A 19,151-nucleotide genomic window follows, 5' to 3' on the forward strand; every position below is an offset into this window, starting at 1 on the left:
GAACAAGACAAGAACATTTTGGAAGGGGCAGAGCCCCTTCTTATACACAGAAAAAGCTTTGAAGCCTTTGAAGCTTTCGTGCAAGGCGAGCCCTAAGCTCTGGGAGTATCTGGTTTCCCTCTCCTGTCAGCCTCAGGTCAGAGGTGACAGGGGGCCATCGGGAGGGAGAGTCATCCAGGGTGGGCCGACAGACACAGCCTGGCACCACCAGAGCTCTTTCCACTCCTCCCTAACAGCAGATGGGGGGCCTTTCATCTACGGCTTGACTCAGACCCCCTCCTCCAGACAGTCCATCTACCAACAGGCCCAGGCATGCCTGGGCCAGGCCGATCAGCCAATCACGTGCTAGCAGACTCACTACACAATTATGCCAACTTCTAAAAGTGGCGCTTCTGGACTAGATACAGCCATGCCGCATATACCATTCTGCAGCATTCATTCTCACGAGTTCATACATATCAAACTCGACCCTGCACTCCCCATGCATCAGGAATCTACCATGGGCATACATATTCCCCATTCATTCCTATGGGAGGGCAGGTCACTCACCATCCATACACAGAAAGCACACGCACTTTACACTGTACCACAGTGAAAAAGTGCGCAGAGGCCTAAAAATCACCAACCCAGGTTCCCAAAACAGGCTAGGAAAAAGCAAAAAGTCACGGGGTAAACCTGCCCAAAGGACCGGGTCCAACAGTGATGAGCACAGAATTGCAATTGCTTCTTCTTCTTCTGTCGCCTTAAAAATTAAATCTGATCTTACCTGGCTTCCTTTCTCTACCTTCTTATCCTCTTATCCCCCTCCCTAACCTTTCCCTCCTTTTTCTCTCTCTTCCTCTTTTTCTCTTTTCTTATCTTTCTTTCTCTCTACTATTTTCTCCCATTTCATATTTTATCTGAACCTTTTTTCATCTCCACTTTTCTTTCATGATTATCTCATATTGGTTCTGTTCTATGTCATGCTGTTATATTTTGCTGTACTATTTTTCTTAAACAAAATAAAAACCTTATTAAACTGAAAAAAAAAAAAGAAAAAAAAAAAGAATTAATTTGGTGGTGAAAAAACCCAGAGTTACTTTTTCACCACTTTATGTAAAATAGTCAAGGCTTTGAAGACCAATCTAACATAGATGGACAACGAAAACAGTTTGAAGAATTGGTTTATTTGAGGGTTTTCTATAACATTTGAAATGTAATTCCTATCCTAATTGCACATATAAAATTATACATTCGTGATTATGTTCCTTTCAAGTTGGGAATGTGCATGAAATACATAGATTGTGAGGTTAACAGGTGAAAGAGATTCCTCTTCAAAGTTATAATGTGTATTTGCACATTGATGTCAATATTGTTACTATAAGTTTATTTTAGGCACTACGCACAATCTGCAGTTTTAGGATTATGATTTGCAAGTGTGCATCTAGGAAAACATGAAAGCTGGAACTTTTTCAGGTATACGCTAAGAAGTGTTGCAAATTGTTTTTAAAATAGTTATGCTGTGCAAAAACTAGGATTAGGCCTTAGACTTCATATTCCAATCCTTTTTAGTAACTGTGTAAGGGGCCATTGAATTTTGTCTTCATTGTAATGATTTAACGTGTTCTTATGTAAAAATAAGAATGCATAAGTGTAAATTCAGGCATCAATTTATTTGGGCTTAAAAAAAAAAAAAAATATATATATATATATATATATATATATATATATATATATATATATATATATATATATATATATATATATATATATATTGTGCCTTATCTAAAGCGAAGGAACCTAGATAGAGGCAATTACTTATCAATGATGCTAAGAAGTTGAGAAACACAGAATACATAGATCTAAGGTAATTATAAGTATACTCCCAGCTTTAATAATCATGCTTAAGATGCAGCTATGAAGGACCCTACATTAAAAGAAGCTCTTGTCACCAGTTGAGAACATTTTCTCTAATTGTATTACACAAATTACACATTTTCCTGCTCCAAAACTCACCTTTCCATTGGACCAGCCTGTAATCAGTTCACAGACCCCATCAGAGTTCAAATCAAACGCATGAATGCTCATCGCATGGTTTTTAGACTGCAACAAAAAAATTAAAAAAACAATACACAACCATTTTTCTTCAGATGAAATTCTCGTAGACAGTAATTTAAAATCAACATAGTAACCTTTAAAATAGGAAAGGTAAGGTACAGAATATCATATCTAGATTATCCAAGATAAATATCCTGTCATAAATATAATATACAAAAAGGTCACCCTCTGTGATATTAATAACAGAAAATCTACATGCCCTGGGACAATTCTTTTGTTAACATTAAAGCACACAATATTTTTGCAAATTATAATCTGTAATACAACTACGGCGAAAGGGTGAAAGATTTAATTTGGTAAACACCATCCTTTGCCTGATCAGATAAATCAGCATTGCACCTCAAAGTAACACCTATTACCTAAGTGGGAACTCCAAACTAGTTTCCTAGTCATAGTTCCTGTTCAAATGTGTGAAATACCCAATGGCCATGAAGTATTATTTATTATTTGTGTTTGCAGACTGAAACAAGCAGTGATGAAGCTCACTGCATGTACAGGGACATATCAATACATTTTGTCTTGCAATGCCCTCCATATTTAAACGCCGGCAGCTTCACATCCTCATCCTTGATAACTTTCCTTCTTTTTGATTGAGTGTGGCTACAAGGATAATTGGTAAAGCGTAATAATGCAACAGGTTGGTTCAGCCATGTCAAGTGTATGACATAATGCTTTTCCTTCCACACATGTATCACCTAGGACAAACACCAATTCTGTGCATTGCCACAATCAACCATAAAAGAGGGATTTGGACTGCTCTTTTATTGAGTGAGGCTCTCATGTCATGCATTTACCTATGTACGAAGACTCTGAAGCTGGCTTGGATGATGCAAGAAAGAGCAGTCATGGCACAAGCCCAGGTCCTAATAATAATCATGCTCTCTTTAATACCTAGGTACAGAAGGATAGCTATCCAATGAACTGTAGTTAGTCATGACAAGGTGCTGCTGACTGTGCTAATTAATGAAGATATGTACAATGCATCAACCCTTCCATTCAGCTCCAAGTTACTACATCCGGTGTAGAATATGAAAGGTACACGGAGCACCACTACTACTCAAGGTAAACTGTTGTTTGAACTTTCTAATTTTGCAAATGTATCCCAGTAGAATATCTGTGGTTTGAAACACCATGTCTTCAGTATATGTGATGGGAATCCAAGTATGTAAGCACGTTCACATAGCCAACATACACTTCACACTTTGATAGCACACCCTTGTTGATAGGACAGCAGAAATAAGCTATAGACATCTGACCGAACCACCCAGTACCTAAGATTCCAGACTGCACAATATGATCATGCTCAGGAGTAGGAGATGCAGTATTTTACAAATGTAATCCTGATCAAGAAATGTCAGTTGAAGCGAAACAAAGCTGCCAAAAACAATTGAAGAGGGAGGCGCAATACAGGAATGAGACCCACATACATTTACTCTGTGTAAAATGTGAAAAACAGAGTTCAGAGACATCTAAAAGGCAGTAATAATACTATAAAAGCAGGTCCCAGTTTTAGGAGGTCGGCACCAAAGAGAAAACTGGATGGAGCGGAAGCTGGCACCAAAGGCGGGGGTGCATCCACACACAATGGCACAGGCCACCTTATTGATTGGTTTTTTTTTAAGGCAGTATTCGGAACTTTCTGATAATTAGAAATATCATACAGATTGATGTAAGAGCACACCATGAAAAAGAGTTTCTGAAACATGCACAGAATCCAGAATACACGTAGGTAGCTTATTAAGCCTAGTTACAGATCAAGATAAGATGTAGTTAAATGATGCCTCACCAGGAACCAGGTATCTTCATGCTCAGCCTCTTCATCAACTGTCACTCCTGCCTCTCTAGTCCTGCATGGCATACTCCACATTCTATTCTAACAATACTCCAACATTCCACTGGCCTCAGATCACACAGCCAAGCTAAACGACTACTCTTAATAGGATACTACAGGAGATTACGCACAGTTCCCTCGTTTATCTTGTAGAACTTTTTTTCTGCCTGATCACTTGAATTCCATATAGTTCTTATTGACCTCTTTGGCATCTTCCAGCATCTCGCTTCGTTCTAAGAACCTTGTGCTGCCAGGCACTGCCAGAATGACACCCTGAGCACTCTCCACTCCAGTGAAAGAAGCAGTAAACCCATGGTGTGAAGTAAGCAGGACTGGAAAGTGCAGTAGTAATAAAGCTCAAACACAGGGGTTGATCCACCAAAGCCCATAGATTAAGACCATGATTATAGGCTGAAACATAGAAAGATAGAGTGAAGTGTGAGGAAGTCAAAGGAAAAGAGAAAGCAAGAGTGAGGAGAGAGAGAGAGGAGAGAGAGGGTGGAAAGGGGAGGAGGGTGCCCCAGGACTGCAATGTAAGGGAGGGAGAAGAAGGTGAGATAGAGGGAGATGAAATGGCGGGCAGAGAAGAGGGATATACTGTGGGAATACACATACAACAATTAAGAAGGACAGAGGAAAGATAAAGTATGCACACAATAAATGAGAGATTTTTGCTGAATTAGATAAATAAAAGCAAGACCAAGTGGAAAGGCAAGCCCAAAACATATTTCGCCAAGTCAAAAGTTTAGAAAATAGTACACAGTTTGTTGCAAAATTCTATGATGGTCAGAAACCCAAAACGTTCCAAAACAATGTGCCCTTGTTAAGCAGCTTATCTCATAAGTAAGAAACACTTTAAAGATTCGAAACTGGTGAAATTAGACATTTTGTTGTGATGAGGCCTCACCAGTAATAAACGGAAGGGGTTCTAGTCACTCTAGTCACTAGTCTAAATGTGCATGATGGAGACGCCTGGTCTCAGAGCAAACTCTACCATAACATATACCGCCACAAACAAACATAAAACATGGAGGCAATTGTGATTTACAGATAATCAACATACAATATCAACTAGCCCACTGCACTTCAACCCAAGGAGACATGTGAGTAATTAACTGGCTACCGACTAGAAACAAGAGAACCTTATTGGTATTGATCAGATAATATTTTGGGGTTTAAATGTGTAAGCAGTGCTACCAGAATGTACTTAACCAACAATATCACTAGTCAGTCCACAGAACTGATGCAGATACAACAACACTGGAATCACATACCTTTATCCTCCAATAACGTGTTGCTCTGTCATAAACACCCACGGTTCCATTGGAGAGGGCATAGCCAAAGCGGCTCCCATACATCGAGCACAGAGAAGTGATGGCCTGCATAAGGGGATATAAAACAGTAAACAGTTAAGCCTTAAACTGTAAACCTTATTTCACAGTAATTGCAGCTGAAGGTTAATCTGGATGCTATGAAGTTCTCACATTTTACGGTGAACTCTAGTGGATCAATGTTATTTAATTTTAAGAGACAAGATTCTGCTATCTCTGGAAGGGAGGCACTTCATAGAACAGGTGATCTAGGCAAGGGGGGGTCATAAAACTATTGGCTTAGGATATAGTGAGATAGTATCTACTGAATTTTAACAGTTTTAGCTATTTTTGCCATGATTTAGTGACGATGACCTATTACAGTTTCAATATCGAAGTATTTGGTATCCATGAATTTGGATCAGAGGAGATCATAGGTAAGGATGCTTTTAGAGGAAGCAGAAATATTCAGCACATTAAAACTTAAAAATTAAGTGACTTAAAGACCAGGAATATGGTCCATCTTTGATTCTTATGTCACTGTCAGTTTTGAAAGATGATATGACTTATGGAGCGTCACATGAAATTGCGTTTAGTGTAACTGGCTAGGGTGAGTGCAAAAAGTAGGGGACATAAAAAATTAACTAAAATATTTTATTACTATTTAAGAACAAAAGGGTGGTGGGCCACTTGGGATGGGTGATTTGTGGTCCAACCACACTATGTGGTATAAAACAAATCAATATACGCAGGCACAATATGACACAATCAAACATAAATGTAGCAAAATACATTTAAATGAAACATATTGCTATGCAGCGTTTTGGGAGTAGGAACCCCAATTTTGCAAATGTATGCTGCATGTTCCCTTGTATGGGTTTCAGTATCGTGCCCAGGAGGCAACTGTGTACTGTCACCCGGAGGCAGACTCCTGTTACCTCCGGAACTCTTTTAGTGTAGTCAGGGAAACTGTGGAAGCTCTATACTTCGAATCAATCTCCTTGATTCATAGCCCATTTCAGAATATCCACCCCGACTCTGTAACTGAGGATACATGTAATTATCGCCGAGGCGAGCTTCCCGGAGGGGACTTGAGGGGTCAAAGCTTGGTGGGCCCTCTCAGTTAAAACCACGGCAAAAGTCCATCAGTGTCAAACAGCTTCTTGAGCCAGTGTTGTGTTCTCAACTATTATGTAGGTATTCTACGACACGCGATTCTGCGTGTACCTGTATGTTTATTTGTAAACCCTGCTTCCATTCCACCTACTGCACAGTTGAGTGTTCTGGAGCTTTTGTCCAGTACAGCTGGAGCAGTTGGAGTGGAAGGAAGGTCAGCGTTGCTGTGGGTTGTAATGGTGTTTCAACTTATGAATAAAGGAAACTTCTTTTAACAACATGACTCTACAGCCAGCCATCCAGAAACTGCTCTGGCGTTGTTTCCTTCACGCTTACACCTCTGATCTCCCATCTGCATTCTCCAGTCGTTTATTCAAGTATGTTGTTCTGTCTAAAGGGGTGTGGACTGTTGTTCGTAGGTCCTCCAGTTCCACAGTGAGCTCAGCCACAATTTGTCTGTCTCCAGTGATCACTCACTCCCCTTGCGAGATCCAGAAGTAATAGCATTGACATCAATTGATACAGCATCCATTTTCTGTGCAAGCATTTGTTTCAGTTGTGTAATAGCCGTCAGTATCCCTCCAGCTCTTCCATGTTCTGCGTCACAGCAGTGGGTTCTTGATCTCCCAGGGGATCCCCTCAACAGCCACCCAGCTCACCAAAGGCCAGAGGGTCTTCCTCTGTGATGTCTGCCATTTGTTTCCTCCAGAGCACAAGGACAAAGACGAACCAGTCAATTACCTCTAAGGCGTACATACAAGGAATGGGCCTTAAGCCTTCCTCTCATCCCCAAGTCCTTTGCCTTAATGTTAATGACTGGATAGGTCCTTCTCAGCAACCTCATTGACAATGGAGGCTCAGGATCACTGGTGCTCAATTCCCCCTAAGTGCTCGCATCAACAGGCACAGCTGGAACCTGTAAGTCAGCTAGTATGCTGCATGCATGCCCTGCCCCATCATGCCTCTGAAGCCAGGCCTGCTGCAGCCATGTCTGTTCTATGCACGGATATTCAGGGATGCGCGGAAGGCATGAACCTCCCCGCGTGCGGAGCGCGTTGAACTCTCCCGCATTATCCAGTGGCCATAGTCATAGCACCCATCCACAGGTCACGCGAGCTCCCAGGCCCCTATTGGCATTCTGTAGTGGCCCCGCTGTCAGCTTACACATGAGCAACCACTCTGCCCCGGCACGCTCAGCTCCGCCAGCATCTATCAGCTTTACCTTCTCTGGCTCCGCAGCTTCTTTAGGACTTCTCATTAAGGTGTGGTGGGAAGGGGTGTGCCCCATAGCCCCTAGTCAGCCTTGCCCCCGGCTCAGTGTGCGCTTGTCAAGCCTCACAACTATCCACTCGCCCAACATAACTGACCGCAGTGGCAAGTCAGCTAGAGCCTCCTCTAACGACCTGGGAGTCTATAAGTAGGACAGCCTCAAGAGGCATGAAGTCCGACCTCTACCGCCACAGAAAGTACAGGTTTCCATAGGGTTAGGCAGAGTGCCTGGTAGGGCGCTCACGCAAGACTTCTGATCAGCCATCTTGGCTAGCCATGCCCCCCTGTAATCCTCACTGCCGTTAAACCTCATATTTAGCTTTTCCATGCTGCTCACTGAATCAAGATGAAATAATCTGACTTTTCTCAAAGAGGTAGATAACCAGAGGTTTTTAACCAACTGAGACTCCTGTTTTCGTGACCGGAACGCACTGCAATATCCCACTCTTCCCAAAGATCACTTAAGACTTCATTATCAGTGCTCCGTTGATCGCAATGGAACACGTAACAGGAGTTACCAGCAACATTCTAATTATACATAATGATGGAACATAGTACATTCAGAGTTGTTCTTTCAGACACTTAGCCTGCTTAATGCTTGAAAGAAAGAGAGAAAACCATATAGAAATTGGCAATGAAAAAAAGACATGAAAAACTCAAGTACTGCATCTATCACAATGCTGACTGGCCCTTACGGAAAGGACACACTTGTCATAAATTCTGCGTTGCTTTAGCTTAGTGTTGCCAAAATCTGTGTTGATAACAATTACATCTCTATGTGGCCCACAAAATTGTTAAATGGGTGCACACTTCTGTTCACATGAAATTTTAGCCAGCGCATTGACTGACACTGCCATCTCCTAGCCACCTGAGCAGGGCTTCATTTGAGCTAGTGGTAGCTGGTGGGAGACGCTGGCACTCGTTTTTGGGGCTCGGCACATACTTTCCTGGTTCAGACATTAGAGGGAACAAATGCAAAACAGAAAGATGGCGTGTTGGACATGTCATCGTGGTCTCCCCCCAACTTTGTTGGCCTTAGGACTCTGAACACTTTAACACTGCTAATCAGTACTTAAGTGCACGTGCTTCTCCCGTAAAGATGTTGACATTGGTGAATGCCAGATTGGCATATTTAGTTTACTTGTAAGTCCCTTGTAAAGTGGTACACCATGTACCCAGGGCCTGTAATCTACATGCTACTAGTGGACCTTCACTACTGGCTGTGCCACCCACGCAAGTAGCCTTTCAAACCTATCTAAGACCTGCCTTTGCTGGGCCTGTGTGTGCAGTTCACTGCCACTTCAACTTGGCAATTAGAGCCTCTTGCCAAGCCTTAAACTTCCATTTTACTACATATAAGTCATCCCTAAGGTAGGCCCTAAGAGACCCTAAAGACAGGGTGCTGTGCAACTAAAAGGCAGGATAACTACTTGTAAGTTTTACCTGTCTTAGCAGCAAACTTAGTTTTCCGTGAAGTCCTAGGGCCATAAAGGACTTCCTTCTTCTCCAACATTGCTGCAAGACTCTATATTCTGTGAATCTCGCTGTGGGCAGCCCAAACACGGTCTAAACTGCACCAGGGTTCTACAACAGTCCAGTGCTTTGCTTTTGGACCTGCAACACTCTACGGCTATCAGCACTTAGTAGTGATTGAGATCCCACGTTTGTTATTATCCAAATGCCGCAGCACTGAGTGGAGCCCCTTCAGCGTGTTGCGTTGGTAACAGGAATCATCTCTGTTCCAATGCGTCAGCTGATCAGATTCAACACTGCGCACTGACAGCTCGTTTGTGCCCAGAGGGAAATTGCCACCATGTGAGCATTTCGGATCTGCCATAGTGGCCATCGCCGCACCACTTTCTCGTCTGAGAGCCCCAATGATGCAGGCCCCATTCCACGTAGCTGTCACCCCTGCGACTCCTCAATTAACCTAGTGTGGGCCAGACCTGCAAGGATTCCAAATAGAGCTGCATGCTTTCAGGCAGCTGAGATGGTCCCTGCACGCGGGTCACGAGGACCTGTAGCTCGCTGCCCTACAGGCACCTCTTGCTTGTTAAAATACTGTTTTTGGCCACGATACTGCGGGGAAGCAACTATCAATCGTCCCTATTTGGACTTGTGTTGTTTCTTACCAGTTTTAAAAGTGAGCTGATGATCATAAGTACTGCTTAGTACTGTGTGTACATGGATATTTATTAAATGCATATCTCTAGAACTACTTATTGGATTTTTGTTGTTTTGGTCTTATTTTAATCAGATAAATACTCTTTATTTTCTAAACCAGTGTGGTCTTTTTGTGGTGTTTTGATTGTGTTACTGTGTGTGTGTGTTGAACATGGCCTTTTTAGATAAGCCCGACTGCTCTGTGCCAAGCTATCAGAGGGTGAGCACAGGTTATCTTATTGTGTATCTAGCTTACGCTGACTAGAGTGGTACTACTTGCCTGGGTCCATACCTCAACCAACCATGAACTCCTTTTTTAACATGGAAGAACAGAAAGACAGAAAAACAGGCACAAAGGGGAAAAGCAGGAACTTGCAAGAGTGAGCTAAAGAGGCAAGGAGTGTCTGGTAGAGGATTAAAGAGGCAGGTGGATTTAGGACTACCAGCGTTGGTATTCAGTGCACCGACATTCATTTGCACCTGCAGCGGGCTTCTGAGCAAAGCCCTGGGCACTGACATTTTACAAAATAGACACTGCACCTCAGCATTCACATATATTCACTTCTCTTAATACGCAACTCTTTCTAAAGTAATGGAGGACTCCAACTCGCACGTCAACTCACAGACGTTAAGGAAGAGACTCGGAAATACAGCTATAATCCCTAATAACAGAGGCTGTATGCCTGTCACTCAAATCTCACATTATACACCCCCTCTAACAAAGGTGCCCCTGCCTCAGTATGTCAGCCCATTGTCCAAAAGGAACCAATTATAGAGTCCAGAACAATATCCTCTGCAAGGAGCACCAGCATGGTCTATGCCGTTTGCCCCACTACTGCAAGTCCTTGCTTTGTCAGCTCTTCAAAGTGTACACAGTTAGCATGCCCAGTAAACACATGGAGTTGCCTTCTACAAATGATCAAGATGCCCAGCTGTTGGAACAGATAACCCTCTGTGGGACAGAGTTGCCTCCCACTCACCCCCAACTCCCTAAGGGTATCTACTGACTCCGGGAATCTACCTCTTCTATGCTCCCCTAAAACACACTCCCCTAGTCTCCAGGGCACACTTCTGCATAATCTACTTTGATGTATTGATTAGAAAGCACACTATCGTTCTGGAAAAACTCAAAACATCTTTACACCTCTTCGACAGTTGGTCAATCCCTTCAAAGCTATATCATTCCCTGAAAAGTGAAATGCCCAAGTTCATCAAATATAAAAAGACTACACTTACCCCACAAAACATCCTACCCCCTCACAATAGAATGTGCCCCTTTTACTCACCAAGAAAAAATTACTAATCTTGCACATACCCAAAGCACCAAATAGGCCATAAACTTGCAATACGTGACTTCAGCTATCGCAGTTATTAAAGTCAGTTATATTAACGACGTTTGCTGATTGTCATCCACTGAGTGTACAGTAGAAGTCCTCGATATGAGGAGAGTACAAATGCACAACCAATGTATGCTGTAAGAGGAGATCTCCAGTGATAGAAAAAAACAGTCCCACTCCACTCTGCACAACAATACATGGACCTTTAACAAAGCTTGGCAGTTTCAAGTAAGAACTTTGTCACTTTCCTAGCTCGCTTTCAACAGTTTCAACGTGGCCATATCTTCAGTCCTATTGTTTATTCGAGAGCAATACTGTTAGCTCGAAGGCAGAAAGCCCTTTTGATGACGTCAAGGCCAGGTGAAATTTAGGACCTCGTAAAGAGCATTTCTACATCGTCAGTATCTGTGATCGCAATGCTAACTTCATCTGATGCCATATTTCATTGAACTCCTTCATTTTCTTCTTACCTCGGTTTCTGCCATTTCTGCCACAATCTCATCTTCTTTAAACACTCTGATGTCAAAGTCTTCAGAGCCAACCAGAAGCTAAAAGAGGTGACGTCATAACAATGTTGATCACTGTTCAATTTAATACACACAATTCACTTTCATTTAAGCTTCTCATTTACAATTGTGACAGTTAATAACAATAAACTCTGAATGGATTATGATATAACCTGTGTAATGATGTAACCTGCAATTATGATCTTATACTCATGTAAAGCGCTCTGATACCTCCGGGTCTAGCCAGAGTTATATAAAACCTTTAAAATAAATACATAAATAAATAACTGGTGAAGTGATGCCCACAGAAAATACAGACATCACTCATTAATAGGGAAAACATTGAAATGAAAAACAAAATGCCACATTGTTTTTAAATAATAGAGACTTTATGGGAGACAAGTACCTTGACATCAAACTTGGAGTCGACAAACAGAGAAAGGGACAAGCACCTGCCTGTAACTAGAACTGTTAACACTCTCCTCTACACTTTTGTTATATAAATAAGGGAATGGATGGCTCCAGCAGGACTCAGGGGTTCCCGCCTTCACTATCCTCTGAAAAAATTCTTGAGGAATTTGGTCCTAGGGCAGGGTTAACCTGTCAGTAGCGCTGGTATTAGGCCTGAGGCCCATCATTTCCTTGAGTGAGTGCCCCATGAAAATGCAACCGGCCCTCTGCAGGTACCGTTATGAAAATTAAGGCTACCCTTGGTGAGATCTATTACATAACATAGAGCTTTAAAATTTGATATTACTTCATCGTATTTTATGATAGATCTCCTGAGTCGGAAGCCGGGAGTGCGACCTGAATAATTTTAACTATTTGAGAGTCACTTGTGTGTATTTTATTCACTTACCCCTCTCCCCCTCCTGGCACCACATCAGGGCACCAGCTTGCTCCTGGCCACGCCGCGCAGCGGATCTCAGCGCTGCCGCGGTAGAACCATTACAACTCTTGCCGCCGTTCTCTGACGCTCGCGGAGGCCACGTCCCTTTCCCGGAGGCCACGCCCACCGTCGTACCTGTATATAAGACGCTGAATGCAAGCGCCTAGTGTATTTTATGATAGATCTCCTGAGGCGGAAGCCGGGAGTGCGACCTGTATAATTTTAACTATTTGAGAGTCACTTGTGTGTATTTTATTCACTTACCCCTCTCCCCCTCCTGGCACCACATCAGGGCACCAGCTTGCTCCTGGCCACGCCGCGCAGCGGATCTCAGCGCTGCCGCGGTAGAACCATTACAACTCTTGCCGCCATTTCCACGCCTTATTCTCAGAGGCCACGCCCCCCTATTGCCGGTCACTTCCCTATAAAAATGTGCATCTTCCGTACGCGCAGCGGGCGCGACGTTTGCGCGCCAAAGGCGCGCCTAAGGCAAGCCCGTCCGCGCCAAGGTAGCGCCATGGGCCAGTTATGCTGCCGGTCATGGCCCCACACCTCTGGTTCAGCTTCCTTCTGGTCCCCCCATACTCTAGAGAGGAGCTCATACAAATAGGTAGGCACCATGCGGAAAAAGGAACATTTTCCTTGTTACACACGTCACATCCAAGAGCCGACTTTTTGTGCAATGACCTCTTAAAATGTGGGCTTCTGAATGTTAGGTCCCTGCCTAAACACAGTACTGAGATCCAACTCTTGATTGACACTCACGAATTAGACATCCTTTTTATGACGGAAACTTGGACTCGCCCTGATTATTTGGTCGACCCTGGCTTTGCTTGGTAACCTACTTCAGGCCTGTGAAAGTTTCGGCCTCTCTCAACTGGCTAGTAAACCCTCCCACAAAGCGGGTCATCTCCTAGACTTGGTCTTTGCGGCACCCGACCTGGTGGCGATGGGGGAAACCTTACCTATGGACTGGACAGACCATTCACTCGTTAAATTCCTTATTCACACGAACGGTGGTCCTCACAAGGCTCCGGTGTTGATTAGGGACTGGAGGGCTCTTACGCGTTTGCATTCTACCGGTGAGGTGTTCCACAAGGCTCAGCTCTTTAATGAGAACAAGAAAATTGACGAAAACTACACCTCTCTCTGTTCCAAATTCACTGCGGTCCTTGATGCCCATGCCCCTTTAAAAACCTGCAGCTGTAAGGGTAAGGACTCCGCCCCCTGGTTTAATGACGACCTAAAAAACCTAAAACAGAGATGCAAACAAGCTGAGAGAAAGTGGAGACGCGATTATAATGATACCTTTAAAGAGGTGTGGAAAAATAAGATCCTCGCTTACAAGAATCTGATCAAAAAATCCAAATCAGAATACTATTCCTCCCTGATCTGTAATACCACCAACAATTCCAGGAGTATTTTTAATATACTAAATAGCGTCACCAACCCGGATTGTTCCAAGAATGCGATCGTCCCGTCCCAAGACCTGTGCGATAATCTTGCTGTCTTTTTTAAGGAAAAAATTGAACTCATCCTTAAGGACTTGGAAAATCCCCAGGATCTCGCCCCTCCCTCCGACCTGAGACCTGGCTCTTCGGTGGACCGGACGGTTGGCCCTGTCACGGCTAAGAAGGAAATGTTACTCAAGTTTCCACCACTTACATATGAGGCCTTCACCAAGCTGGCCAGAGGGATTGTCTCCGGATCTCCAGGAGTTTAAGGATGAACTATTCCCCTCCCTCAACCAAATTTGTAACCAATCCCTAGTGACTGGCACCGTTCCAGCCCAATGGAAACGGGCGTTAGTCTCTCCTTTGTTAAAAAAGCCTTCCCTAGATCCTGATTGCTCAAAAAATTACAGGCCCATCTCCCTGCTGCCTTTCCCTGCCAAGGTAGTGGAGCGGTTAGTTAGCAACACCCTCTCCCACTATCTGGAATGTCATCAAGTACTAGATGGGGACCAATTTGGTTTTCGGCCTGCCCGCGGAACCGAAACAGCCCTTCTCACTGCTATGGATGAGCTTCAAAGGCGTGCAGACAGAAGGCAGGCAGCGTTCCTGATCCTGCTTGATATGTCTGCCGCCTTTGACACGGTGAACCATCAAATACTACTGAGGCGGCTGTTTGAGGCAGGAGTAAGAGGCACAGCGCTGCAATGGTTTCAATCCTTTCTGCAGGACAGGCAGCAGGCAGTATCCATGCCTCCTTTCCAGTCAGCCTTCTCCCTGGTAACACATGGGGTATCTCAGGGCTCAGCAATTAGCCCAATACTTTTTAACTTATACCTCAGACCTCTAATTTCACTTGTTAAAAGTTTTAACATCAGGATCATCAATTACGCTGACGACACACAGATGGACCTCTCCTTGGAAGGAGAGGACTCAACTTCTGTGGAGGTCCTACACAACTGTCTGCGTGACACGTCTCGGTGGCTACAAGACAATTCCCTTCAGTTCAACGCAGGGAAAACGGAGGTGCTCTTTAGTGCCGGAACTAGGATTTCTCGACCGTTTCCAACTAACTTTTGGCCCCCGGAAATAGGGTCCAATGTACGGCCGGCGAAAGCAGTCCGCAATCTAGGGGTCATGCTGGATCATAGGCTCAGTATGGAGTCGCATGTGCAAAAGACGTCTGCCTGCTGTTTTGCTATCCTTCGTTCCCTAAGGAAAGTTCTGCCCCTCCTACCCACCCATGCCCGCGCCCAAGTAGTTAGATGCACCATCCTTAGCAGGTTGGACTATTGCAATACCCTCCTGCTTGGGTCCTCTGAGTTCTTGCTGGACAGGCTCCAGAGGGTCCAATCAGCAGCTGCTAAGCTGGCTTTGGGGCTTCCAAGAAGATCGAAATTTGCCTGGTACACTCCTACACTGTCAGGTGGCGTTTTTCCGCCGTTCAAACACCACAACATGCATGCGGGAATACTCACTTCCGGCCGGAAGGAGTATCCCGGTCTAGTCCTCCGGCCAATGACAGCGCTTCCGGGGGACTAGGGTTAAAGGCAGGAAGCACCTCCGGGTCGGCGCTTCTGATTCCGCTTTCTGGATCATGCTCGGAGCCCAAGCTGACGGCATCGGACTGGTTCTGCCGTAACCTGGTCTCTGGAGTTCCACGGCACTACGAGTCACGGTGACGCCTGCCCACAGCCTCCTGGCGTTGCGTGACTTCCTTCTGGCCGCATTTCAAGTACCAGCGTGTGCTGCGCTGTCTAGTACTTCTTCGAGCCCTCGGGGCTCAAACTACCTTGCGGGGTTTCTATCTCCGCTTGTTCCGGTTGCTGTGCGCAGGAGCGCAGTGTTCCGTTGTTGGATTAACCCTATCCTGGCGCAGGAGCGCTGCTGCATGTTCTGTTAGCAAGCGCAGGAGCGCTGTGACAGGAATTGTTTGTTTTGTACTTTACTTACGCAGGAGCGCTGCTGCATGTTCTGTTAGCAAGCGCTGGAGCGCTGTGACAGGCTTTGTTTGTTTTGTACCTTACTTACACAGGAGCGCTGCTACTAGTGACCTGACGCATGACGCGTAGGAACACTGCTGTTCTATTGCATGTGCCTCAGGAGCATTGTCCAAACATGCATTGGGCTGCGCTATAGCGCTTACCCTGGAGTTTTGTTATTGGTCACTTACGCGCAGGAGCGCCTTCTGTTGTTTCTTTGTTATTGGTGGTTCTGGCGCAGGAGCGCTTCCTTTCGTTTATACTACAAGGCACCAAGGCACCTGGGCGCTACGTTGTGACCTCTTCCTGGGTTTGGCACGAGTGGGTTTTGGTGAGTACCGGAGCCAAGGGCTCCCTCCTGCATGCGTGTTGTGGAGTGTTCTGTTGCAGAAATAGTACCTACTCCTCATCTGATCTCCTCTTGTTTCCCCAGCTGTGCCAAGACCCTGCCCTGCGACCCGTCCACCAAGGCCACTCCCCTTATTTATTTGGCCCCCTTCCCTGGATCCATCCAATCCGTGACGGGTGTTGTTCCCCGCGGGGGTTGTTGGGGAACAGGGGCGGTGGTCCCTGTCGTCTCTGCAGGATCGCTTCACAAGCCCAGGTGCGTCTTGTGGGGCACCTGACATACACGACAGCTTCGCTCCTCTGAGGCTAAATTGGTAGTCGTGCCCAGATTCAGGAAAGTTCGATCCGGAGGCAGATCCTTTGAGGTGGCAGCTGCCAGATTATGGAATACTCTCCCTGTTGAGGTTCGGCACCTCACTGAACTCCTCCCGTTCAGAAGGATTAAAACCTGGCTATTCCCCTGTTAACTCACCTGTAAGCTCTCACTCCCTGTGAATTTTATTTCCGTCTCCTCTGATCTTATCAGCGCCAGGATGCCTGCAATGGTGACAGTTGCGCTTTACAAATTCCTAAAATAAATTATTACACATATACTACTTGAAATAAACAGATTTGCCATTCCATGCCATGCACGCCTATGCTCAAAAAGATACTACTACTTAGCACTTCAGTCGTTCTCTTTGACGATAAATAAGGCTCATCTGTTTACATTTTACAGAGGCTGCTACTTCTTCACCCTCGGCCAAGAAATCTCCTGAGTCCTAGAAACACCCCTGCCTTCTATGGCAACATATCTCCTCTGAATGCAGGTTCTGGTCACATAGATTCCTTTACTCAGTTCTTGCAGTCAGTCTTGATGTCCCTAATGTAATCCCCACTCCACTAAGAGTCCCTAATCCCACTGTACAAACCCTTCCCTACCCTTCCCTAGCCTGAAGATACAATACTCAGACCTGTGACATTCCTTCAGACTGTGCTGTTACGGGGCTTCATGCTGCCCAATACCTCAGTATGGTGTTGAGGTACGGGTATTTTCTTTTCAGGAAATCTGGGGTTGAAACCTGGAGGACAGCCTAAGAGCTTGGAACCTCAGGGAAATGATACTGACCTGGACTAAAACTGCAGTCATCTTGTTTCAAAGTTAACAAAAACCCTTAACAGACATGGGCCGAACAGGAGCCACTAATCTGAACACTAGGATGGGGTAGCAGTGTAATCTTTCCGATCCAGGGTGGAGACTCTGTGGGAAGGTGAAGTCCTCCCACACCAAAGAAGAAGCCAATTACTTTTTTACATTTTTCTTCTTCTCAATTAGTATTGTGCAAATGATCTTCCTAAAAGCTTATTTAAGTATGTTTCAGCAGTATGCACCTTGGTTTAATAGATGTAATGGAGAAAGAAAGGCAAAGTGTGAAATTTTCTTCTGTTGAGGATTGATTTTCTTTGACTTAATGTTCACATATCACCAAATGTGTTGGTTCATAAATCAAAAGATGGTTGGGTGACTTTGTTATGTTCATATTTGCTTCGCTCCTAGGGCAGTTAAGCCTGGGCCTTTTCAATGTTCATGCTCAAGATACTCCATTAGATTTATAGGGGCAATCGACAAAGGAAAAGTCTCATATTGTCTATGCAGTCTGTAATCTGCAGTATGTATCCCACGATCAGCTTTGGCGTTGCCGTAGTCTATAAGGATATCAAATAGCAGTACATACATTCACACTTAATTGGATAGATGGTTGTGAGTGCAATCCTTCTCTAAAATAAAAAAACACTAAAATATAATACATTTGATAACATCAATCAAATTGCTTGGATACTAATTGAGATTGTCTCATGAATTAGGTTTATAAACTTTGAACCTCTCCGGGGAAAAGCCAATTGTGTCAAACTCCACTGTGATGGTACGGTGTGCAGTAACAAAAGAATCTCAGATACAAATGACTCACTGTACCAACCTCTTTTTTGCCGTCGCTATCAAAATCGCATAAGGCCAATGAACGTACATTGTCTCCTGTAACCTAGAAAGGAAATAACAAGTTGGTATTATTGTTACAGTGTCTGTTGGACTTCTTGTAATCTGATTAAAATACTTCATGAAAGAATGACCACGGGTCACATACGAGGAGTGCTCAATGTCTAGATACAAAACTGTCACCGGATACAATCTAAAATATTTTACAAACAAGGTCTTAACATTTTATTAGAATAGTTTCAATTACATCCGATCTTTTCAGTCACTGAGGTACGAGATACAAGGGCATGTAGTGGAGTGGTCTTAAATAGGATTAACTGGTGCTGGGGTGAAAATTCAGGAAGAGCCCAACAAGAGTCTAAAATAGAAACATATCTGCTGGGAAGATTCTTCCACTGAAGGGTGGGAAAGTCAAACTGCCAATAAACAATAAAAATCGGATTTCAGTTGATGATACTCAAACCATTATTGTGCAAACGAGAGCAGCAGTCTCTGACTAACAAAGACATGACAATAACTGCTGGACCAGAAACTTACTTTAGGGACAGAGAAGCAGTAGACTCCTCTGGGGAAGATGGTTAAGTTGGTAGGGCACAAACCTCAATTCCTGCAGTTTGGGTATTTGAATATGTAGCTCTAACCTAGGTGGAGGCATTTGGGAAGATGTGGGAATAAACCTCGGATGAGTAAAGAAGGGGGTAGAAACCTATGCTGGAGAGCAGGGTCACTAATCAAAACATGGTGAAGATGACAACGAATGAATATGCTACTTACCAGTATGCATCTGTTCTTGGCATGTAGGGCTGCTAACATTCATATCTTAGCATTAGATCGCCGCCTAGTGTTGGGTCCGGATGATCGCACATTGTTGTCCTGG

General features: G+C 44.3%; 1 protein-coding gene across 1 annotated transcript in view; it reads right to left on the minus strand.

The window, feature by feature from the left end:
* BBS2 (Bardet-Biedl syndrome 2) overlaps window positions 1-19,151 on the minus strand; it is a 353,876-nt gene that overhangs the window by 202,436 nt on the left and 132,289 nt on the right. Inside the window, exons 7-10 of the mRNA XM_078670690.1 lie at window positions 18,258-18,320; window positions 11,594-11,671; window positions 5,203-5,307; window positions 1,996-2,082 (exon numbers count right to left, since the gene is read on the minus strand). Of these exons, the coding sequence (XP_078526816.1) occupies window positions 1,996-2,082; window positions 5,203-5,307; window positions 11,594-11,671; window positions 18,258-18,320 (333 nt within the window). The remainder of the gene's footprint in view (window positions 1-1,995; window positions 2,083-5,202; window positions 5,308-11,593; window positions 11,672-18,257; window positions 18,321-19,151) is intronic.

Source organism: Lissotriton helveticus, chromosome 12 (assembly GCF_964261635.1).
Source record: "Lissotriton helveticus chromosome 12, aLisHel1.1, whole genome shotgun sequence".
NCBI classification, from domain to species: Eukaryota; Metazoa; Chordata; class Amphibia; order Caudata; family Salamandridae; genus Lissotriton; species Lissotriton helveticus.